The 25,338-nt window shown below is 40.8% G+C and overlaps 1 protein-coding gene across 1 annotated transcript in view; it reads left to right on the top strand.

Annotated features, from left to right (window-relative positions):
* The window catches only part of LOC124556627 (protein zyg-11 homolog B-like), a 222,705-nt gene that overhangs the window by 151,153 nt on the left and 46,214 nt on the right, over positions 1 to 25,338 (top strand). The window contains exon 8 of the mRNA XM_047130596.1: positions 8,301 to 8,477. Coding sequence (XP_046986552.1) covers positions 8,301 to 8,477 — 177 coding nt within the window. The remainder of the gene's footprint in view (positions 1 to 8,300; positions 8,478 to 25,338) is intronic.

Raw genomic sequence — 25,338 nt, 5'->3', positions numbered from 1 at the left:
CAAGCTTCTTCCTTAATAGGAGTAATGTTGAGGAGGGGTTGCAGAGTGAGCACATACGCAAATGCGTGTGTGCCTCCCCCCCCCCCCCCCCCCACACACACACACACACACACACACACAGGGGCGCGCGCACACGTAGAGAGAGAGAGAGAGATTCCAATGTACATGCAAAAGAAAACACAAGGGTTGAGGAAGGGCTACAAAAATGGAATAAGTAGTTGCAGATTGCATGTAGGAAGGCAGTAGTTGGGTAGGGGCAGGAGCAATACATAAGGAACAATAGAGGATAATGAGCATGAATGAAGGATTCGTACCAGGGAACGACCAAAGGTTGCAGCTAAAACTAAATAAAATGATTTTAAAATGTAGAAATGTGTCTGTTTGACCATCCATGAACATCAGTTATATGTAAACCTTCATTTGTATATAACCAATGTTCGTAGTTCTATGTAAAGACTATAGACACACAAGTCACTGATGAAACAATACTGTTTAACAGACAACTGAGACAAGCAGGTTAACAAGAGTGTTAAGTGGGAAAAAACTAAAAGCTAAACATTTTCTTGAAACAAGACATTCAGTAGTTACAGAGTCATATTCCCCATAATACACTGTCCAGTCACATTTATGTCACCTCCTCTCAGACATGCAGGAAGAGAGTCCATGAATTTCTGGAAAGCATTGACAGGGATGTGGAACCATGCCAAATCCAGTGCCATGTCCACCTGCACTAGGCTTTTTTGGTTGAGAATCTGTGGCACAAAGAGTCCAATCCAGGTGATCCCACAGATTCTCAATTGGGTTTAAATCCAGGGAGTTTGGTGGCCAGGGGAATACAGTAAAATCATCCTGGTGCTCTTCGAACCATGCACATAAATTGTGAACTGTGCGACACTGTGCATTGCCCTGCTGGTAGGTGCCATCATGCTGAGGAAAACGAACTGTGTGTAGGGGTGGACATGGTCCCCAAGGATAGATGCATACTTGTGTTCATCCATTGTGCCTCTCAGAATGATGAGGTCACCCAGAGGATGTCATAAAAACATTCCCTCCTGTGGCCTGTACTCTTCCAATGATTGTTGCAGGGTGTTTACTTTCTGGTGGTCATTTTACTGATGGAGAATAAAATGTGATTCATCTGCAAAGGTCATTTCTTGTCACTCTGTGGGTATCCAGGTGCTGTACTGACACACAACTTCCAGCCTTCATTGCCAGTGAACAGCACTTAGCATGGATACATGAACCAGGTGCCTTCTGCAGAAGCCCATATGCAACAATGTTCACGGAACAGTCATTGAGGGGAGACAGTTGGTAGCCTGGTAGCCCCTCGGTTCATCTGGGTGGTCAGTTGCATAACATTTGCACATTTATTTGCCCTTGCATATCTCCACAGATGTTCAACCCTGCCCTCTATGGTCCATAGGCATCACAGTTGGTCCATGGGTGGCACATTTGCATGGCACATGTTTTGGATAACGTCATTTTGTGATGCGTGGTATACTTTAATCACGGCAGCATGCAAACAGTTTACAGAATTAACCATTTTGGAAACTCTTCCATACCTGGCCCGAGAGCCAACGATCATGCTGTTGGATATCAGATAAATTGATAAATTGATCAATTTCTGCACTAAGGCAATGACTGCACTGTTTTTTGCACCCACCTGACATGTTTTGTATACCTCCACTGTTAGTGCTTCCAACTGCCACTTATGAGTGGTTATTGTATGTTGACATTTAACATAGGCAGTGTCACATTAATGTGTCTGATATGTGTTGTAGCCACTGTGTTGCCTTACATTCTTCCCTATCCATAATTGAAGTCATTAAATAATGAAGTGATTAAAAGTTAGCTGAATGGAACAATATGCACACTTGACAAAGGCAGCATGTTGACATGATACTTCAGTTTTGGTGTATCCACACTGGAGTAGTTTAGTATGAAGACCCAAAGTGATCACATTATCGGGCTCTTCGTCATGAGCTGTTCAAAAAAAATCCCCCCCCCCCCACAGTATTTCAAGCAGATGTTTAGTGTTTTACCAAATGATACCTCAGGAATGTAAATCCACTTGACATTGGAGTAATATTCTACAATATTTATTATTTTACAAACTGATATTTGGCTTATGCCATTGTCAGGTACAAAGATAAATATGTGTGGCTGTGAAATTTTTGTGGGACCAAAAATTTAAAAATTGTGCAACTACAGCGTATTTCAATTTTCAAAGATGACAGTTGTTAATATTTGATTTAGGACTAAAATGAAAGGTATTAGTTCAGTAACACTGTAATGTAAAACAATTTGGGTTTGATACAATATGTGACACATTAAATAATGAAGTACATGATGAATTACAACAATTGTTCTGAGAGAAAAAATAAGTTGAACTTCTCAAGGAAGGACTTGTAAATGACTACCCAGAGTACTGTGACTGATGGAGGGGTGGGTGACCTCCTAGCCTGTGGTTGTGCCCCATCCATGGTGCCTTGCTCTGCTGGAATACCTGAAAAAGTAGTATTTGTCTGCAGCAGCTGCACTGGTTCTAGCTTCTTTGCTTGAGCCGTGTGCCTCCATTTCAAAACAACAAACCTGTCTTCTTCACTTTGATGAGCCGTGGTGGCAGTGGTTGCACCCTCAGGCATGGGTGGGTCCTTCTTCTGCTGTCACCTGTCAGCAGAATTGCAGAATGTGGTGGACTCATTATCTTCCAAGGCTGCTTTTGTAATGGCAGTGAAATTTCCATTTCGTCTTCATCGTGTATGACGTCGCCGAGGCTTGACTCCACAATTTCAGTGGCCTCTTCAACTCCTTGTTCATTGGGTGCTCACAGCATGGCATTGATGGGTTGATTTGTCAAGCCTGGTGGGACATATACTAGCAGGGCCATAGTCTCTCGACTGTCCATGACTGCTGGAGCAACCAACAGGACATTGGCTGCTCGAAAAGCCGAGCGTGGTCGCGCATTCACCCTTTGGGGCCACCTGCGGCAGGACGGCATTCTCTTGCTTCAACAGGCCTGTTGGGGCTCCCAGCAGTACACTGGCCTCTTTACTGGCTGCGCCTCACAGTGCAATGGCCACCTGGTATCATTGAAAGCCACATAATGCTTTTTTGTCTGCCTCTCGTGCAGGGTAGGCGCCACCTCTGGCTGGGTGTTGCATGATAGCATATAGCTCTGGCACCGAGAGCACACGAAAATCTGAATACTGAACCAGAGTGTCATCCGTGCTTCTGTGCTCGGTTGTCGTAAATGGGGGGCTGGATGTGGCCATCAATGGGGCGTGCGCAGTCGCCTGAGCCTGTTTTGCCGCACAGCTATCCACCGCACCCTTCGCAGCAGCAGCAGAAGCATGCTCCTTTTTGCTTGGCATCTCAGCTTGGAATGCAGTGACAGCTCCACAAATAGCCCGTCCTTTTTATACCTTATGTATGCAATTCTACCGCCATCTGTATATGAGCATATCAGTATTCCATGACTTGTCACCTCAGTGTATGCAGGGTGGTAGTTACAATCAATCATTCGAATCCAATGAATTTCTGATTGTAACATGAAATTCTGCGGTTGATAATTAGACTGCAGATTCTGCGTAATATTCTGCTTATTTTTCGTGACTCACAATTTGAGAGCACAGCAGCAATAAATGGGCAGTATCATTTCATTAAATGTAGAAGAGGAATAAAACAATTCATTGTACTGTACTTTCAGTAAATCATATGAACCAAATGTTGAAACCATTTTGTTCTAAATATCTCTTTTGTTGTTATTTGTAATCATAAAATTGTTACTCTTTCCTCAACAGATCACAATTTTGATATACACAAGTCTAGAGATTGTGGTTGAATAACTAACCACAAAACACTCAGGCAAAGTATGTTTTCCTAAATGGAGTGTTTTCAATTTCTCCAAACAAAAATTGTTAGCCTTAATTCCAATTACCATGGCGAATTAAAAATCTAGTAGTGTGGGGGTGGGGTGGGGGGGGGGGGGGGTGGAGGAGTTGGTGCGTGCACGCGCATGTGAGTGTGCATGTGCACACACTCACTCATACCTTTTAACAAAAAAGTTGTTATGCTCCATAAATAGTTACAGCTCTTACACTCATGAGCAACTGGATTAGGTGCTCATTGGGGTGTGCAGCACCCTCTTAGCCCTTATTACCATGACGACACATCATGGCAAGAACTGAATGTACCACCAAGAGGAATTCGAGCCATGCCAGTCTATGACCATTCAGCCATCTCCTTCAACTTTATGGAAATTAGGTAGAGCATGCATATTATGTTTTCTAAATATATAGATGCCTGCAGCACGGGACAAACAAAGGAATGATATAGTCAATTCAGAAACTGTTTCACATTTCTGTTCTCAAATCAGGGAGCAATACTGCGATGGTTTGTTCAATATGGCCATGGTAGAGTATTTCCTCCATTCATTCGCACTGAGATAACTTTCCCTAGCTGATGACTTGTGTGTCTCCATGCAGCTGTTACAGGATTGATGCTGCTGAAACTTACGAGTCACTTTTTGGCAGAAGAGAAGAGAGTAAGAAACTTCTTGAAAGATGGCATCCTGTAACACTTTTTTAGATGACTGGCAACGTGACACATTCTTGTGATTAATTCATCCTGGAAGATAGCATTCACTGTAATTAACATTCCATCTGACGCATTTCTGTGCCTTTGATATCTTTGCCCATGAGTGTATGTAGGTTCTGTACTAGGGGGGAGAAGGTTGGACTTGTATTAATTTCACAGCAAAAAACAAAATAGTTTTGGAATTTAATAACAGATGGCTCTGGGGACACTTGCTGCTGAGCAGTATTCATGACATGTTCTGGTTTATTTCAAATGGATACTGAGTTAATATGTTTACCTGTTTCTAAATCTACATCTGTGTACATATTCCTCAAGCTATCGTACAGTGCATGACAGAAGCTACCACACACCGATGCTTATCAATTCCTCTCCTGTTCTATTTGCAGATAGATAAAGGGAAAAACAACTGTCCATAAGCGCACTTGAGTTTACAAAGTATCTCCATAATACTTGCATGCAAATGAAACCTACCAGTAACAAAACTAGCAGCATGACTCTGATTTGGTATGATGTCTTCCTTCAATCCAATGTGGTGGGAATCCCAAACACTTGAGCAGTATTCAAGACTGGGTCACACTAGCATTTTATACACTGTCTCTTTTATAGATTAGCTACACTTTCCCAAAATTCCCCCCAGTAAAATGGATTCGAGCATTCACCTTCCCTACTACCAACCTGACACGCGCATTCCATTTCATATGACTTTCCAACATTACGCCTAGATGTTTAATCGATGTGGCTATGTCAAGCACCACAATACTAATGCTGTATTTGAACAGCACTGCCTGCCACTTGCTGGTTATGCCCTTGCTTTTGCCTACAGCAAATCTTAACACATACTTAACATCTAAAATATCTGGTTGGAGAACTAGCTTGCTATCAGTACTTTAATTGCTTAGTCTTGTGAGAAAAATTATATAGATTATTCTATATATTTGGTATCAGCTTATCCTGATAACACCCTTTCATGAACTAACTGGTGGCGAAAAGACTAAAATCTGTGAAAACTAGTGCTGTTGTGTATGCATACATTTTCAAAGGGTCTTGAAAAGCAGTGCCTTCTTCAGTGTTTAAAGTTTTTTTTTCTATCTATGTAAATGTGTGACACAAACTGCCACTGAAATGCAAAGTGTGAACTGTACACCAGGGCACACGTTTCTCTTTCACCTAGTGAGGAAGATATTCAAACTTTTATTTAAACAATTTGAGGAATGTGCACAGTGAGGTATGAGGATACAACCTCACGAGTGTGAAAATGTCTGAAAGTATAAAAAAATGTATTTGATATCCTAAATAGTGACTGGCCATTAAAAATTCTTCCATAGCTACATTCATCACAGTCATGGTGTTCCTTAATCCGTTATGGAGCTAGAATGAAAGACGACCATCAGACTGTAGCCAAGAGCTAAGGAGGTCACTCGGGCAGAATATGCTGCTGAGCACAACATGCTCAACCTTAGCCATTGCTTCACGTCTGTGCAGTTAAGTCTCCCCTCCTCTAATAATCAGCTTTTTTGAATTATATAGATGGCAACTGTCCTTAGAACACAGCCTGCAATCTTGATATCATCTTGGCCTCAATCTCGGCTAGCTCCTGTCCCACACGTACCTCCACACCCTGCCCCTGCCACTATGCCTCCCACTCACACTTTTCTCTGTGTAGTTGACCTCGTCTTCTATGTTCCACTCTCCACCTCCCATACCACTCCACTTTATTGTGTGCCAAATGCAATATCCCCCTTCTTGTGCCAGAGCAGGCTTGTCATTGCCACATCCCTGTCTTGATCCCTTGGTGCCTCTCCCTCACAGCTATCAGTTTCCCTTCCCTTATGCATCTCCTCGGCCCTCTCACCACTCAACCCAGCACAACACCTCACCCCAGTCAAGCTGCAATGCCAGCATATCTTTTTTAATTTTTTTTTCTTTTTCTGTTTTCAAAAAGTTCTAAAGACAGATATTGTCCAAAAGCTGAATAACACTGTGAGTGCTGTTGTGTGCCTGGTGACCGTTCAGTGCTTCAACTCTACTCTAAATGGTTACCTTATCTACAGCTGCAGTTTCTGGTATTCTAAGAGAAACTCTTGGTGGTGTATTTGGTAATGAAAAATTGTGGTAGAATGTAAATAACAATGAGATTGTTGTGTTCATTCCTAATTATAGTTATATTTTTTGTGAACCGTCTGTTGAGTTCAAATATTTTATTGATAGCTCTTTCAGTATGAGAAATGTTGTTGTAGCCTTCATTCTGAAGATTAGTTTGATGCAGCTCTCCACACTGGTCTATCGTGTGCTTCATCTCTGTGTAATTACTGCAACCTGCATTCCTTTTGAACCTGCTGACTGTATTGAAGCCTTGTTCTCTCTCTATAATTTTTACCCCCCACACTTCCTTCCATTACCAAACTTACAATTCATTTAAGCTACAGTATTTGTCCTATCAAACTGATCCTTTCTTTTAGCCAAGTTGTGTCAAAAATTTATTTTCCCCCAATTAGATTCAGTACCTCTTCCTTAGTTGTATGTACCCACCTAATTTTCAATATTTTCGTGAAGCACTACATTTCAAGAGCTTCTATTCTCTCCTTGTTTCAACTGTGTATCATCCACGTTTCACTTCCATACAAGACTGCATTCCATACAAACTCCTTCAAAAAACTTCCTAACACCTAGATTTACATTTAATATTAACAAATTTCTGCTTTTCAAAAATACTTTTTTTGTTATTCGTAGTGTGCGTATTACATCATCTCTGCTTCAGCCACCGTCAGTTATTTTGCTGCCTAAATAGCAAAACTCATTAACTACTTTTAGTATTTTATTTCTTAAGATAATTTCTCCAGCAATGCCTGATTTAATTGCATTAAATCCCATTATCCTTGTTTTACTTTTGCTGATATTCCTCTTTTACAGACATTATCCATCAGTTCAACTGCCCTCGCAAGTCCACTGCTGTCTCTGACAGAAATACAGTGTCACCAGCAAACCTCAAAGCTTTTATTTTTTTCTCGCTGAACTTTAATTCCCTTTCCAAATTTCTCCTTGCCTTTCTTCACATCTTTCTCTATGTATGGAGTGAATAACATTGGTGACAGGTTACAACCATGTCTCACTCCCTTCTTAACTACTACTTCCCTCTTGCATCCATCGACTCAGCATGCAGTCTGGTTTTTGTACAAGTTATAGATAACCTTTTGTTAATGGTATTCTACCCTTGTTCACTTTACAATTTCAAAGAGTGTAGTCGTGTTTACATTGTAAAAAGCTATCTCTAAATATGTAAATGCTAGCACTAGGTCTTTTTTTCATATTTTCATATGTGTAAAATGGGCACAGGGGCAGAAAATGCATAAATGCATATGCATAATGCATAACAGTAAGTGAATTTGCATTTGACTAGGGCCCTTTCATTTGAAATATTTCTCAGGGTCTGTTTCTGGACAATTTGTTTTCCAAGTCACTAAATGCACTACACAACTCCAAAGTCATTCCAAGATTGTTTTTGACAATAGTGCAGTTTGCCCATCCAGTGTCATTTATGAATAATTTCAATGATATCTTTTACAACCATGTTATAATTGTTATTTTATTCAATTGCTTTTCATCTAATTTGGTGACATGTCCTATAGTGGTCACGTGAAGTGGAAAATAAGGTAAATAAGAAATTTAATACTCAATTCTGAATTGATCTTTAAAATTTTCAGCTGGTGCTTCCAGGGATGATAGTGCATGCTGACCAGTTTGGAGTACAAATGGCTGCAACAGCATGTCTGTACAATTTGACAAAAGGTGACTTCGCACTAAAAATTCACCCAACAGTATTGAAACAAGTTGTTGAACTTACACTGCAGGCTATGGAAACTTTTCCAAGCCATTATCAGGTACTATAAATGCTTTCTGTGTGATTCTCAGATGACATTTTTTCGGTTTATACCATGAAATATTAGTATCTAAATCGAAGTTTTAGTTAAAAAATAAGTTTATAATACACAGTATTACTTTAAAATTATCAGTATTGATTTTTTTTCTCTAATTGTGCATTAAGGTTCCAACTAAGGAATTGGAAACTAGAAATACACTGCCTAACAAAAAAGTGAAGAAGGGGGGGAGGAAACATAATGAAACTCCATCAGTTGAGGTGGTATATGTGATGTTATTTCAGTGATTACAAAATCCAGTCAAATTTACAAAGGCCTTAGCAGTATGAGCCCACTTATCTTTGTGATGTTGGCATCCACTCTGTCATGGGTGCATGCACTGATGTGATTGGGAGAGGTGTCATAAAGCCATTGTATCCTCTCGTGAAGCAAGCTGGCATACAACTGTTGTAATTGATCCTGGATACTGACAGTGGTACAGAAATAATGGGCGGAGTTGGTCTTACATGTGTTCTGTGGGGGTCAGATCTGGGGATCTTGCTGGCAAGGGGAGTATCTCAACATCATGCACTCATGAAAGTGTCTCAAATACTCAGCCGGGTGGCGTCGTCCAACAGGCGTGATATTTCGGCAAGCCGACTTCTTGCCATCTTCAGGAGTTCCTGGAGTCTGATTGACCTCTGATGGATGCTGACTTTAAATAATCATTACCCCCTCATGCAGCTTCTGTCTTGGCACCTCGCAGCAGATCATGGACCGCAGACCTTCCGTGGCCATGTCCGTGTGCAGAACTCTGCCGCCGTGGTGACAGTGCATCTTCTTCTTCAGGTGTCCTGACAGAGGTGGATTGCCGTCTAGACTGTCGTAGTGTTTTAACCATACTCAAGGCTGGATCCCAGGCCTTGCTTAACTGGAAACTGCTGTCTTTATTTGTTAGAGGGGAAAGCACTGAAACGGCTCTGAGAAAATGCAGAGACTGTTGTCCTTGCAGCAGATAAAAGGAATTGCACAGTCCTGCTGCCACGAAATGTATACAAGCAAAAGCTGTATGACCTACAGGAGAATTGGAGACGATCCTACCAACAGGGTGAAAAGGAAGACCATTTCTCTTCTCGAGCACACCTTTGCAGATAATAAGACAGTGAAGAAACTTCGTCCATGAACAGCTGCACCTCCTAGACTTTACAGACTGCGTAAAATTCATAAGGAAGGAATGCCTCTCTGCCTGATTGTAAACAACATTGGAGCACCGACATATGAATTAACAAAACACCTGATGTCAAAGCTCAGTCCCTTTCTGGACAAATGCCAACACCACATTAGAAACGCAGCGCACTTTGTCCGGCAGCTCCAGAACTTCCGACTGGACCAAGAAGACTTCATGGTGAGTTTTGATGTGGTATTCCTCTTTACTAGGGTATCTGCAAGAGACTCCGTAAGACTCATAGGAGAAAAAAATCAGACCAGGAGTAACAAAAGTTTTTGAATTCTTGTGTATGTCAACATACTTTCTGTTTGACAGGAACTACTATGAACAAACAGATGGAGTAGTGATGGACTGTCCACTATCACCAGTAGTGGTCAATATGTTTATGGAGGCTTCTGAAGGAGTAGTTCTCGAGTTGGCAGTCTACAAGCCCTCTTACTTTTTTCGATATGTAGACAATACATTTGTAATCTGGCTGCACGGACGACATCGTCTGCAAGACTTTCTACAGCATATGAGCTCACTGCACCAGAATATCAAGTTCACAATGGAGGTAGAAGAAAACTACCAGCTGCCATTTCTAGATATACCTGACAAGCGAAGACCAGATGGCACGCTAGGACACAGTGTCTACTATTTATTTATTTATTTATTGTTCCGTGGGACCAAATTAAGGAGAAGTCTCCATGGTCATGGAACAAGTCAATACATGAAATTATAACACGATATTAGAAACAGATAAAATGAAATATTAAAAATAACATATTCAGGTGACAAGTCGTAAGTTTAAATGAAGAAAATCAACAATGTAACACTGGAATTTGCTTAATTTTTTAGCTCTTCCAGGAGCTCCTCATCAGAATAGAAGGAGTGAGCCATGAGGAAACTCTACAGTTTAGACTTAAAAGAGTTTGGGCTACTGCTAAGATTTTTGAGTTCTTGTGGTAGCTTATTGAAGCCTAGTATTAACTGAGTGAAAGCTGCTAACTCTTGGGAATAGGCTAATATTGCTAACAACAAACGACATTAAAGAAAATATATGCTGTGAGGGCAATGTCAGAATTCCCAGATTTTTGAATAGGGGTCGACGAGAGGTTCTCGAACTTACACCACACATAGCTCGAACAGCCCGTTTTTGAGCCAAAAATACCCTTTTTGAATCAGAAGAATTACCCCAAAAAATAATACCATACGACATAAGCGTATGAAAATATGCGAAGTAGACTACTTTTCGTGTTGAAGTGTCACTTATTTCAGATACTGTTCTAATGGTAAATAAAGCAGCATTTAGCTTCTGAACAAGATCCTGGACATGGGCTTTCCACAACAGATTACTATCTATCCGAACGCCTAGGAACTTGAACTGTTCCATCTCACTTATAATATGCCCATTCTGTCTGATCAAAATATCAGTTCTTGTTGAATTGTGTGTTAGAAACTGTAAAAACTGAGTCTTACTGTGATGTAGCATCAAATTATTTTCCACAAGCCACGAACTTATTTCATGAACTACATTATTTGTTACTGTTTCAATATTACACACAAGATCCTTCACTATCAAGCTGGTGTCATCAGAAAACAGAAATATTTTTGAATCACCTGTAATACTAGAAGGCATATCATTTATATAAATAAGAAACAGCAGTGGCCCCAGCACCGACCCTTGGGGAACGCCCCACTTAACAGTGCGCCATTGGGACTGAACATCACTACCACTCTCAATATTGCGGAGAATTACTCTCTGCTTTCTGTTCTTAAAGTAAGAGCCGAACCAATTGTAAGCTACTCCCCTTACTCCATAATGGTCCAACTTCTGCAGTAATATTTTGTGGTCAACACAGTCAAAAGCCTTCGTTAAATCAAAGAAAACACTTAGCGTTCGCAACCTTTTATTTAATCCGTCCAAAACCTCACAGAGAAAAGAGAATATAGCATTTTCAGTTGTTAAACCATTTCTAAAACCAAACTGAACATTTGACAGCAAATTATGTGAATTTAAATGCTCCCGTAACCTTGTATATACAACCTTCTCGATAACTTTAGCAAACACCAATGGCATAGAAATGGGTCTAAAATTGTCAACATTATCAATGTCTCCCTTTTTATAAAGTGGCTTCACTACCGAGTACTTTAATCAGTCAGGAAACCGACCACTCCTAAAGGAAAAGTTACAGATATGGCTGAGATCTGGGCTAACATACATAGAACAATACTTCAATATTCTGCTAGATACCCCATCATATCTATGAGAGTTCTTGGTCTTTAGTGATTTAATTATTAACTCAACCTCCCTCTTGTCAGTATCATGGAGGAGCATTTCAGGTAACAGTCTCGGAACACTTTTTTCTAAGAGCGCTATGTGATTCCCTGTTGGGACTAGGTTTCTATTTAGTTCACCTGCTATGTTCAGAAAGTGATTATTAAATACTGTACATATATGCGACTTATCACTAACACGGACATTCCCACTATGCACTGATTCTATATCCTCGATCTGTCTCTGCAGACCAGCAACTTCTTTTACGACCGACCATATGGTTTTAATTTTATCCTGAGACTTAGCTATTCTATCTGCATACCACATACTTTTTGCCTTCCTAATAACATTTTTAAGCACCTTACAATACTGTTTGTAATGGGCTGCTGCATTTAGATTTTGACTGTTTCTAACGTTTTGATATAATTGCCACGTTGTTCTACAAGATATTCTTATCCCTCTAGTCAGCCACCCAGGCTGCCTGTTTGTGCAAGAACCCTGTTTTAAATGTTCTAACGGAAAGCAACTTTCAAAGATCATGAGAAAAGTCTTGAGAAAATCATTATATTTATCGTCTACTGTATCAGTGCTATAAAAATCTTGCCACTCTTGTTCCTTTATAAGGTTTACAAAGGTCTCTACAGCAACTGGATCAGCTTTCCTGAACAGCTGATGACTATATTTAACACGTGTTGCAGCACAAAAATCTTTTAAAGTTAAAATTTGTGGATCATGATCTGAAAGGTCATTCACCTTTTTGCTAACAGAATGCCCTTCTAGTAATGAGGAATGAACAAAAATGTTGTCTATGGTTGTTCTACTGTTCCCTTGCACTCTCGTTGGAAAGAATACGGTTTGCATAAGATTATATGACTTATGGAGGTCTACCAGCATCCTTTTCCTTGCACAATCACTTACACAATTAATGTTGAAGTCACCACATATAACTAACTTTTTGTATTTCCTATAAAGTGAACCAAGAACCTCCTCTAGCTTTAGCAAAAATGTTGTGAAATCGGAGTCTGGGGATCTATAAATAACAACAGAAGTTTAGCTCCGTTAAATTTAACCACACCTGCACAACATTCAAACACCTTTTCAGTGCAGTACTTTGAAACATCAATTGACTCAAATGGGATGCCATTTTTCACATACATGGCTACTCCCCCACACTGCAAAAAGCTCCTCAAAAAGCTGCCAGCCAACCTGTATCCTGGTAAAGGAAGCCTCTGAATTATCTCCTTATTTAAGAAGTGTTCAGATACACCAATAATTTCAGAGTCAACATCTATAAGCAATTCACTAACTTTATCTCTAGTACCTTGTATATTTTGATGAAATAAGCCAACACATACGTATTTGTATCTGCATACCTCCAGGTGTCATGCTCCTTCACAGCAAGAGTGTGTCGTGAGCACACTGGTGCACAGAGCACGCGAAATCTTGGACCATGACAGCCTAACAGCTGAATTGCAGCACCTACTCACTGTGTTCTGCACGAACAGTTACAACAACAGCCAGATAAAACACACCTTATGACTGAAAAAGCTGAGACCACAGCCTTCCAAGGTAGAAGACAAACTGGCTGTGATGGCGATTACATCATACGTCAGGACCACATCGGCAGAATACTCCGAAAATACAATTTCAAGTGTGTGTTGTGCCCTCTACTCAAAACGAAGACATTATTAGGATCATTCAAGGATGACTTAGGACTCTGGAAACCAAGAGTGTACCACATTACTTGCCAGTGCGGGAAAATGTATGTAGGCCAGGTCATCTGGACTGTACAGGAGTGATGCAGTCAACATAAACACCAAACAGACAGCCGACCAAGAGCACTGCATCTCACATGAACATGACATGAACTATGATGGCACAGAGGTGTTACAGCAATCGAACACCTTTTGGGACTGTGTCCTCAAAAAGGCAGTGGAGATCCAGCTGCATGACGAGCTAATAAATAAAGACAGCAGTTTCCAGTTAAGCAAGGCCTGGGATCTAGCCTGGAGTATGATTAAAACACGACGACAGTCTACATGGCAATCATGTCAGAACACCTGAAGAAGAAATGTTGTTACCATGGCGGCAGAGTTTCGCACATGGCTGTGGCCGTGAAATGTGTGCGGTCCATGACCTGCCGCAGGGTGCCGCACTACTTCCACCACCCGGTGCTGCGCTTCCCCTTCACTGGCCTCGGACTCCATGGAAGTGCAAAGATGGAGGTTGTGGGAGGGGAGGTAAAGATTATATAAATTTGACATCCATCAGAGGTCAATCAGACTCCGGGAACTCCTGAAGATGGCAAGAAGTCGGCTTGCCAAAATGTCGCGCCGGTTGGACGCTGCCACTCGGATGAATACCTGTGAAATTTTCAAGATTTCTGTGCACTGGGAAAACCTAAGATCATATGATGCAGTCAGTTCATAGACACGCGTACTGTATTTGGACAACCATTGTCCTGTTGAAATATGGTACCACAATCCTGTCGCATGAGAGGTAACACATGGCATGGAATAACTGTAATGACCAGTGCCCTGTCAGATTTCCCTCATTCCCTACCAACTGTGACCTGTTTGATTTATTTATTTTTTATTGGTCCAGTTTTATCATACAGCACAAATTGTACAATTCATATTGGAATGGTCAAAATGAGATTACAGTTAATATTTTAGTATTACCAAAGGAAGTGAAAGTAAGTAGGTAGATATTCATATAATCTAAGATTGTCAGCAAAATAGTAGGCAAATTAAAATTGTGTACCTCCTCATACAACTCAGTTTCTAAGTAACATTTATTTTACATATTTAGAAATTCTTGCACAGAATTTAGTTTCATTTTGAATATTGGATACCTGATACATAGTATTTTTTACTTCCTCTGGTATATTATTTTTTAGTGTGACACCAGTGTTAATTGTCTCCCTCTATAGACTGTTGTTCTAAAATATGTTTGGTGTGTGTTTGATTTCCTTTTGGTATATAATCATGCATATTTTTGTTCTGTAGTAGTTTGCATGTTCTCAAGAGGTAATCCATAGTGAAGAAGATAGTTGTGTATGAGGGTCATTGAATAAGGAATCCAACTTTCTTTCTCGGCCAATTTGAGTTTAAAAAAATGTAGAATTTGTTGCGGGACATGTGGAATACTCCCGCTTCAGCCCATGTAGTTCCACGAAGTTCTGATTGGTGGCTGTGCTATATGTAGCCTTCAAAATGACATCTCTAACAGAGATGTGTTCCAAGCAGAGAGCTGTCATTGAACTTCATTTGGTAGAAAACCAGAATATCCCAGATATTCATAGGCATTTGTAGAATGTCTACAGTGATGTGGCAGTGAACAATAGCAGGGTGAGTCATTGGGCGAGATGTTGCTCGTCATAGCATCAAGGTCGCGCAAACATGTTCGACCTCCCGCTTGCAGGCTGGCCGCACACAGCTGTGACTCCTGCAATGTTGAAAAGTGCAGATTCTCTTATTTGAGGTGGTTGATGGATCGCAGCCGAACACCTCATTGCTCAAGTGACATTTCTGTTAGTAGTTCCGACACTCTTATCCACCAGTTCTGTACTCGAAGGTGTGTACCCACCAGGTTCTTCACCGCCTGACAGAAGACCACAGAGCTACCTGCAAGTTACAAGGCCGATCATGGAATTTTTTTGTTGAAAATCATCATAGGCAATAGAAATGCCATGTGGCTAGGGCCTCCCATCAAGTAGACTGTTTACCTGATGCGGGTCTTTCGAGTTGATGCCACTTCGGTGACTTGCATGTTGATGGGGATGAGATGATGATGATAAGAACAACACAACACCCAGTCCCTGAGTGGAGAAAATCTCCGACCGAGCCGGGAAATGAACCCGGGCCATTCGGTATGACATTCCGTCGCACTGACCACTCAGCTACCAGGGGCGGACATCATAGGCAATGAAACATTGGTACACCACTTCAAACTGGCAGTATGTGGAGTGGCACCACACCGCATCTCCTCTGAAGAAAATGTTCAAAACCACACCTTCAGCTGGTAAAGTAATGACAATGGTCTTGTGGGGCTCTGAAGGGGTTATTCTGTTTGGTGTCCTCCCTCATGGTGCAGTGATAAACTCTGAAGTGTATTGTGCTTCCCTCAGGAAACTGAAGAAACGACTTCAGTGTGTTCAACAACACAAAAGTGTAAATTGGCTTCTCCTTCTCCATGACAATGCAAGGCCCCTCACAAGTCTGTGCACCCAAGAGGAGTTCACAGAACTTGATTGGACTGTTCTTCATCATCCATCCTACAGCCCGGACCTTGCACCTTCCGACTTCCATCCCAGTGAAGGATGCACTCCGTGGGAAGCAGCACAGGGATGATCAAGGAGGTTATTGATGCAGCAAGACATTAGCTCCAATGTCAACCGGTAGAATGGTGCTGTGTGGGCATACAGGCCCTCCAAGTAAGGTATTGTAGGGCTATCAAATTGGACAGAGATTATGTTGGAAAATAGGGTTTAGTAGCCCAGAGTCGGGAATATTATGGTGTATTGAAATCCTGAATAAAACCAATCTGCTTAAAAAAAAAATAAAAAAAAATGTGGTGTTGCATTACTTATTGAACAACCCTCGTAAATTAATAAGGGTGGTGCATTCAGTACATCAAGCAGAGTATTATGGAATTTACAGAATTCCATTTTTCTAAGGACACAAATTAGTCTTAGAGCTCCTTTTTCTCATTCTAGAAGTATTTGTTATAAATTGAGTGTGCTCAGAAAAAGATCCCATATCAGAGTAGGGAGTTGATCTGTGCAGAGTGTGTCTGCAGTACTGTTGTTCTGCTTGTCATAGACTTAAATACTCTTAGACCATAGCACACAGATGAGAGGTTTTTAGGCAAGTTACTTATATGAGTGTCCTTTTTTTAAGTCTTTCTGAACCCATGGGTCCAAAAATTTTGTCACACTTACATTTCCTAGTTGATCATTTTCTTAATCTTGCTTGAATAGACATTTGGTTAAATGTTGGAAATAAGTGAAAGGTGACACATTCAGATATTTTAATATTTACAATGAGTGTGTTTTTGATTAACCACTCTGTGTAAGTCTTTTCATAGAACTTTCTGTTGTTGACTACAATGTTTCTGGGCCAAATCCAGTTAGGAATATGCTAGCATAAACAGCAAATAGTGTAGTTTTTTGGGTATTCATATATATACAGCAAAGTCATCCACATAAATCAAGAAGAGTAATGGTACTAGGATTGAGCTGTAAGGTACATGATATTTTATTGGTCGTTAGCTGGAAAAGAAAGAGTTTTTCTCGTTTTGTTCATAGTTTTGAAGTCATACTGAAGTGGTGCCTTCTGCCTGCAGTTTTTTTAGGTCTGAACATAGCCAGCTACACCTCTTATTCCTCATCTCTCTAATTTTTTGAACAAAATTTTGTGGTCCAGGACATCAAAATCCTTTGAAAGGTGCAGGAAAATACCAGCAGCTAATTTATGTTGCTAGAGGGATTTTAAAGTATAGTCTAAGAATTCAAATTTTGCTGTTTGTGAAAACTTTAAATGTCGTGAAGCCATGTTGTTGGATGGTGAGAGGAAATATTTATTTATGAAACTTATAAGTCTCATAAAAAAGATTTTGTAAAAGTTTTGAAAAGGTATTTAAGGGTAATTTGATATTTTATCAGAAGAACCTTTTTTAGCAGTAGTGAAACGTTTGTTATTTTCAGAACATCTGGAAAGACGCCAATTTTTCTATGTGGTGAGCACATGGTTTTGTTATGAAGTCAGGTATTTCATGAACATCACTTAACATTTTATTGCTTAATGATTTAATTTTACTTATATTTTCATCAGGATTTGTTTGGTAAACGTATATAGAAGCATCCAAGATCACCAACTTACTGGAGAAACATGGGGGTGGTCCATTACAGTTTATTTGAGTGAGATCTTCAGCTAGTGAAGTAAAGTGTTCATTGAATGTTTTCACTGCTGATTTTGGGTCTGTGACTTTTGAGCCTTCTAGTGTTAATGATACATTCTTTCTTCTTGTCTGAGCTACAAGTTTTTTCCTTTATAGCTCTCCACATGGATATCATTTTGTTAGATGAGTTTCGTATCAAGTTGTCATTCCACATAATATTATGCCTGTCTGACCTCTCTACCATAGAATCTTTTGCAGGCTGTAGAATAATCTGCAGATTCTTAGGTAAATGTATATTTTTTACAACAGTGCTGCCAAAAATCTGTTTTCTCACTCTAAATTTTTATGCCTATAGTTGTCCATTGCTTATTGTCCTTAAGAGTTAATGTTTTTACTCCAGTAGGAAATGCTACCTAAAATAGCAAAGAAACATATACTGAAAACTTATGCACGTGCTATCAACGTTGTTCTGAATGGAAATGGTTCCCCAATTCTCCGTAGCCAGTGATAAATTAATAATTGTAATTTTATATGTCGAAAAGGACTTTTTTCAATTAATTTTGTGCAACTGCTACTGATGTCATACCTGATGGCTCCCAACACAGTTATGCCAGAAGTAACACCACTGTGCCTCCCCAAAACAACAGAAGAGAGGGACCTGTCCCCATGCTGCCGTCATACTCACCAGTAGTGGTGATCCAGAGTGCTGCAGAACTAGTATTCATCACTGAACACAATGTGACTCCTTTTATCAGTGGTTCATGCTTCCTGGGCTTGCACACTCTAAAAACAGCTGTTTGTGTTTTGAAGTTAATGACAACCTACACACGGTACGGTAATTCTCTAGTCTGGCTGCTGCTAGGCTCTGACAAGTGTTGTGCTATGACAGAGAATATTGCAGGAAGTCCATTACTTTTTCTCAGATGCTAGGTGCAGATGTGAAGGTGTTACAATGTGCTCGGGACACAGTACAGCGATCCTCCCACGTGGAGGTCAGACATGGTTGACCAGGACTTTGATGATGAGTATGCCTTCTCTCACATTCTTATGCAGCCAAACATCAGACCACAGTCACATCCAAATGCTTCACAAATCTGGATATTGCACAAATCAACCAGCCGGCCAAATGGAGATCAGCAATGAGAGTCCCCTTCAAACCCTGGCAGGTACTAATAATGCTGTATCACTCAATTACTTTGCATCTCTGTATCTTTCACTCATCATCTGATGCTGTGTCACTCTCTTATATATCCTATTAGGCCTGGTAACAACACTGCATCTGAACAACATTAATGCTCTCCAGTGACTGTTCTATCTCTCAAAGAGAATTACATCTCTTAATCATTTACTTACCGGCTGATGTTGTTAACGTGTAAAAAGGTACATAGTCGCCTGACCATGCCTTTGGGCTGCTCCACTTTCTTGTCAGGCATTGTAGATTGTTGCAGTCACTCAGTCCATTGGTTATCATAATTATTAACGGTAAACACAAAATCTGATGATCTTATTATTTGAAAAGAATCTTATATCCTATGGAGAGCAGAGAGATAAAGAAAGGGATCAAAGGCACGGAAAGCCTGCCTGTAATGGCCAAGTTATGCATAGTCTGATAGCGAAGAATGAGCTCAAAGTGTTGTATTATTCAACTTAATTGGTTATGGTTGGTGCTTTCTTAATTGTGTAGGATTGGTGTTTTTTAATTAATCAGCTATTTCCTCTCCCGCAGTAAAATCCCGGGTATTAAAAATTTTATTTGATGGCCTTCAGTGTTTTATTATGCTTTTCTTGCATGAGTCCAAACTTTATACAGATTTTTTTTAACTGCAGTAAATGTACAAAACACACAGGACAGCCAAGCATAGTTTGACATGTGAATTATTAGAACTAAAGAGCAATAGCACAGGTGTGGGCTGAGTTGCAACCCTTGAAGAATAAGATTGTGGAGGAGCATTGAACATTGTGCATCATTGTATGCCAGTGGGTAACCCAACATGAAAGTCTGTTGGAGGATGTTATAGGACCAGGATATGGAATCTGAAAGTCCATAAATGGTCAGCCTTTGCTAATATCATTTTTCATATTGTGGAATTGCAACCTCTACAAGGCATAAGATTACTATAAAAATTAGTGGAAATGAAGTGTGATACCATTTTGACATAAACATCTCATCTCATTCGTGTGGCAGTAAGAAAATGTAGAGCAGAGAAGAAGTTGGAAACATTCTGGAGCACTGCTACAAGTTTGCCATCGTTTAACCTAACAAGTTGCCATAATTTACTATATCATGGAATGTTCATATATAATTGTTTGACTTCAGAGCTCAACAGTAAAGACAGTGGCAATTCAGTTGACAACAAATCATTTGATTCATGAAGTCTAATTCATTTTGGACAAAAATGATGACTGCACACTTCAGACACTGTAAAGGCAAACATTACCACAAAGAATGTTTATCCACCTCCATTCATGGAATAGTATTCTACAGTGACACTGGGTATCATAGGTGAACCTGGCTGCTCCCATCAACAATGACTACACCAAGGAAACTGTAGAATGGGAAGTGGTACTCTTCCTTCAGCACATTCATATATAACATTGTGGCCAAAGTTGTTAATATACATTAGAGCCAGGATGTTTGACACAGAGGTACCTGACTTGAATTTCCATGTACAGTAATAAAAACATAGTTCATAAACTTGTCATATTTGGGATTCCTGCACCATATTTCTAATATTGACCAAACTGCTTTCACAAACTTGGAAATTTAACACTGTCAAAAAAATGGAAAATCCATGCTGGAATGTAACAACATTCTTATTCTAAACGTATTATTAACTGGTTTTCCCCATTGCATTTTTCTTTTTGTACATGAAGGCTAATCTCAGGAACCACTGCAGAGCAAGAGAGGCTGGTCACAGTTCACAAACAGCAGAAGGAACTTTTGGCCAAACTCAGCCATCTTCAGGCTACTGTTTGGAAATATTTTAGACCTTATAGTTACAAACAGGCCTCACCATATCTACATGGTCTGTTATAGAGACAGGGACTAGTGATCATGGTGTCATCATAGCAGCAATGGGTAATAAACTTCATAAATCCACAAAGAAGGCTAGGAGAGTATTTTTGCTTGAAAGAGCAGATAAACAGTTGTTAGCATCCCAATTATTTGTTATACAGTGAATGGACATCATGTAGCCTCGATATGATGGACAAAGAGGAATTTTGGGCAAAATTTAAAGTACACTCCTGGAAATTGAAATAAGAACACCGTGAATTCATTGTCCCAGGAAGGGGAAACTTTATTGACACATTCCTGGGGTCAGATACATCACATGATCACACTGACAGAACCACAGGCACATAGACACAGGCAACAGAGCATGCACAATGTCGGCACTAGTACAGTGTATATCCACCTTTCGCAGCAATGCAGGCTGCTATTCTCCCATGGAGACGATCGTAGAGATGCTGGATGTAGTCCTGTGGAACGGCTTGCCATGCCATTTCCACCTGGCGCCTCAGTTGGACCAGCGTTCGTGCTGGACGTGCAGACCGCGTGAGACGACGCTTCATCCAGTCCCAAACATGCTCAATGGGGGACAGATCCGGAGATCTTGCTGGCCAGGGTAGTTGACTTACACCTTCTAGAGCACGTTGGGTGGCACGGGATACATGCGGACGTGCATTGTCCTGTTGGAACAGCAAGTTCCCTTGCTGGTCTAGGAATGGTAGAACGATGGGTTCGATGACGGTTTGGATGTACCGTGCACTATTCAGTGTCCCCTCGACGATCACCAGTGGTGTACGGCCAGTGTAGGAGATCGCTCCCCACACCATGATGCCGGGTGTTGGCCCTGTGTGCCTCGGTCGTATGCAGTCCTGATTGTGGCGCTCACCTGCACGGCGCCAAACACGCATACGACCATCATTGGCACCAAGGCAGAAGCGACTCTCATCGCTGAAGACGACACGTCTCCATTCGTCCCTCCATTCACGCCTGTCGCGACACCACTGGAGGCGGGCTGCACGATGTTGGGGCATGAGCGGAAGACGGCCTAACGGTGTGCGGGACCGTAGCCCAGCTTCATGGAGACGGTTGCGAATGGTCCTCGCCGATACTCCAGGAGCAACAGTGTCCCTAATTTGCTGGGAAGTGGTGGTGCGGTCCCCTACGGCACTGCGTAGGATCCTACGGTCTTGGCGTGCATCCGTGCGTCGCTGTGGTCCGGTCCCAGGTCGACGGGCACGTGCACCTTCCACCGACCACTGGTGACAACATCGATGTACTGTGGAGACCTCACGCTCCACGTGTTGAGCAATTCGGCGGTACGTCCACCCGGCCTCCCGCATGCCCACTATACGCCCTCGCTCAAAGTCCGTCAACTGCACATACGGTTCACGTCCACGCTGTCGCGTCATGCTACCAGTGTTAAAGACTGCGATGGAGCTCCGTATGCCACGGCAAACTGGCTGACACTGACGGCGGCGGTGCACAAATGCTGTGCAGCTAGCGCCATTCGACGACCAACACCGCGGTTCCTGGTGTGTCCGCTGTGCCGTGCGTGTGATCATTGCTTGTACAGCCCTCTCGCAATGTCCGGAGCAAGTATGGTGGGTCTGACACACCGGTGTCAATGTGTTCTTTTTTCCATTTCCAGGAGTGTAGTTGTAAATCATACTCTGGATAAGTCTGTGCCAAGTAAGTGGATTAATGATGGAAAAGACCGACTGAGATTTAGTAATAAAATTCTGGAAAGATGAGGAAACAGACAGTTGCACTATCAGTTCAAAGAAGAATGCACAAATGATAGGCGAAAGTGGAAGCATAAAGCATATGACAACTACGACCATCATACCTTAGCAAAAGATATTGCCAAAAAACCTGAGAAAATTCTGGTCCTATTTGAAATTGCTATGCAGGTTGAAGGCTTCTATCCAGTAACTCGTTGACCAGTCTCTGGTGGCAGCACAAGACAATAAAAGGAAAGCTGAAGTTTTAAATTTTGCTTTTAAGAAATCATTCACGCAAGAGGACTGTACAAACATATAGTTGTCTTACTATCACAGTGACTCACGTACGGAGCACGTAGTAATAAGCATCCCTGACAAAGAGAAACAACTGAAAGATTTGAAAACAAATAATTCACCAGGTCCAGATGGAATCGCAGCTTGGTTATACAGAGAGTGCTCTATAACATTGGCCCTTACTTAACTTTCATTTATCGCAAGTCTCTCGGTCATGCAAAGTCCCAAGTGAATGGAAAAAAGTGCAGGTAACTCATGTATATTAGAAGGTTGAAAGAATGGACACACAAAATTGCAAAACTCTCCTTAATATCGATTTGCTGCAGAATTCTTTAACAAATTCTCAGTTCAAAAATAATTAATTTCCTTGAGACAGAAAAACTTCCATTTACAAACCAACACAGGTATAGAAAGTATCACTCATGCAAAAATCAGCTTACCTTTTTATTGTTTGATATCGAGCAAACCATGCTATATTCATAGATTTCCGGACATGGCACCACACTGTAGACTGCTAAGGAAGGTCCAAACAACAGTTTCCAAGATATGTGTGTGACTTGAAGGCTTCATAAGTAATAGAACCCAGAATGTTGTGCTCAATGGTGAGTGTTCATTAGAGACAAGGGTATTGTCAGCAGTTCCCTAGGAAAGTGTGATAGGTCCGCTCTTATTCTCCATACAGGGTGTCCCAGGAGGAATGGTCAGTATTCAGGGATATGAAAGGGATGATCATTCAAAGCAAAAAGGTCTAGTAAACATGGGCTCTAAAATGCATCCCCTTAAGAGCTATATACACTTATTCATCTTTGCTACTGTGATACAACTGTTCTACTGAACAAGTGCTTATAGCTCTTAAGGAATGCATTTTAGATCCTATGTTTACTATACAATTTTTTTTTTCTTATTTTAGTGCATACTACCTCCTCCCAAAGGAAAGAGCTTGCACTAATATAAATTTGTTTCACAGTATTGAAGATGTAGTAGTCCTCATAGCTCTTAAGGTTTGCATTTTAGTGCTCATATTTACTAAGGATCTTTTGCTTCTAGTATCATGTTTTTGCCTCGAATGATCATTTCTGTCATATTCCCGAATATTGATCATTCCTCCTGTGATACCCTGCCGTTATGTAGACAGGAGTGACACCACCAGCAGTCGACCAATGGTGTAAACGCCCAGAAGATGACCCCTACGTTGGATTGAAACCGGTTGGCGGTATAATAATAATAATAATAAATCCAATTAAGACTGTTTATGGATTATTGATTAATCATACTAATCGCTGCTTCTCTCCACAACCATGTTGTCCAAAAACCTACTTATATCTTTTTTATGTGTGAACTATTAAGCCAGACAGTGCACACTACTCTGCTGCTGAGTATACCAATCCAAATGTTGATACCCAGAGAGAATGTGCTGACAATCCCCAACAAGAGCCACATAGTTTATGGAGAACATTGTTTTTGGTTTTGAGCTTAGCAGGTGTGCATGTCAAGTGCTCCCCGAAAGAAAGTGCCCTATTTAACACGATCCCAAGGTATTTTGGATGCTTATTATGATGAAGTTTGTCACCCTCAAAACAGACATTGAGGGCTCTGTGTGCCAATCTGTTGGACAGATGAAAACCTGAAACTCCTGTTTTATTTGAATTTGGCTGTAACCTCCATTTACAGAAATAGTGGCTTAAGATGTCATGATCAGAATTAGGATTTGTTTCAGAGGTTTTGTGTTGGGTAGCTATTTGCCAGTCATCTGCATAGCCAAACTCTCTGTACTGTGTAGGAGGAATATCAGATATGTAAAAGTTGAACATGAGAGGAGCAAGGACGGATCCTTGTGGTAAGCCATTATTCAATGCTTTTGGGCAGCTAGTGTCTTTTTCTGTAGTTACTGTAAATATTCTTTCAGCTAAGATGTTGTCTATTAGTTTTGTTGTCTGTTTGCATGGGACAAGTTGTAATAATTTATAAAGCAGTCCATGCGTTCAAACCATGTCACACACTGCACTTAGATCAATGAAAGCAACTGATGTTTTCTGCTTCATTTGGTATCCTGCTTCAATAAATGTTGTTAAGGATAAGACTTAATCAGCGCAGTTCCATCCTGGTCAGAATCCAGCTTACTCATTAGGAAGGTTCAGAAAGGTTATTAGACTAATCCAATTATATAGGATTATTTCAAGGAACTTATAAGTAGTGCTCAATAGTGCTATTGGTTGATAGTTCTCCAGCTGGTCTGATGCTTTGCTGGGCTTGAGTATTGTTATGATTTTTGAATGCTTCATTTTTTGTGGAACTGAATCAGATATCATAATGTTAGAGAAGAAATCTGCCAGCCATATTTTTTGCACGTTTCCCACTATGTGGAAGAAATTCTGGGGGGATTCTATCATTTCATTGTGCTTTTTCAGGCTTTTGAGTTTTAAGAGCAGCAGAAATTTAAAATATAGAGAAAGTTTGTGAGAAATCAGGTTGTT

This window comes from Schistocerca americana, chromosome X, assembly GCF_021461395.2.
Source record: "Schistocerca americana isolate TAMUIC-IGC-003095 chromosome X, iqSchAmer2.1, whole genome shotgun sequence".
Taxonomy (NCBI): domain Eukaryota; kingdom Metazoa; phylum Arthropoda; class Insecta; order Orthoptera; family Acrididae; genus Schistocerca; species Schistocerca americana.
This window is presented reverse-complemented; position numbering and strand designations above follow the sequence as displayed.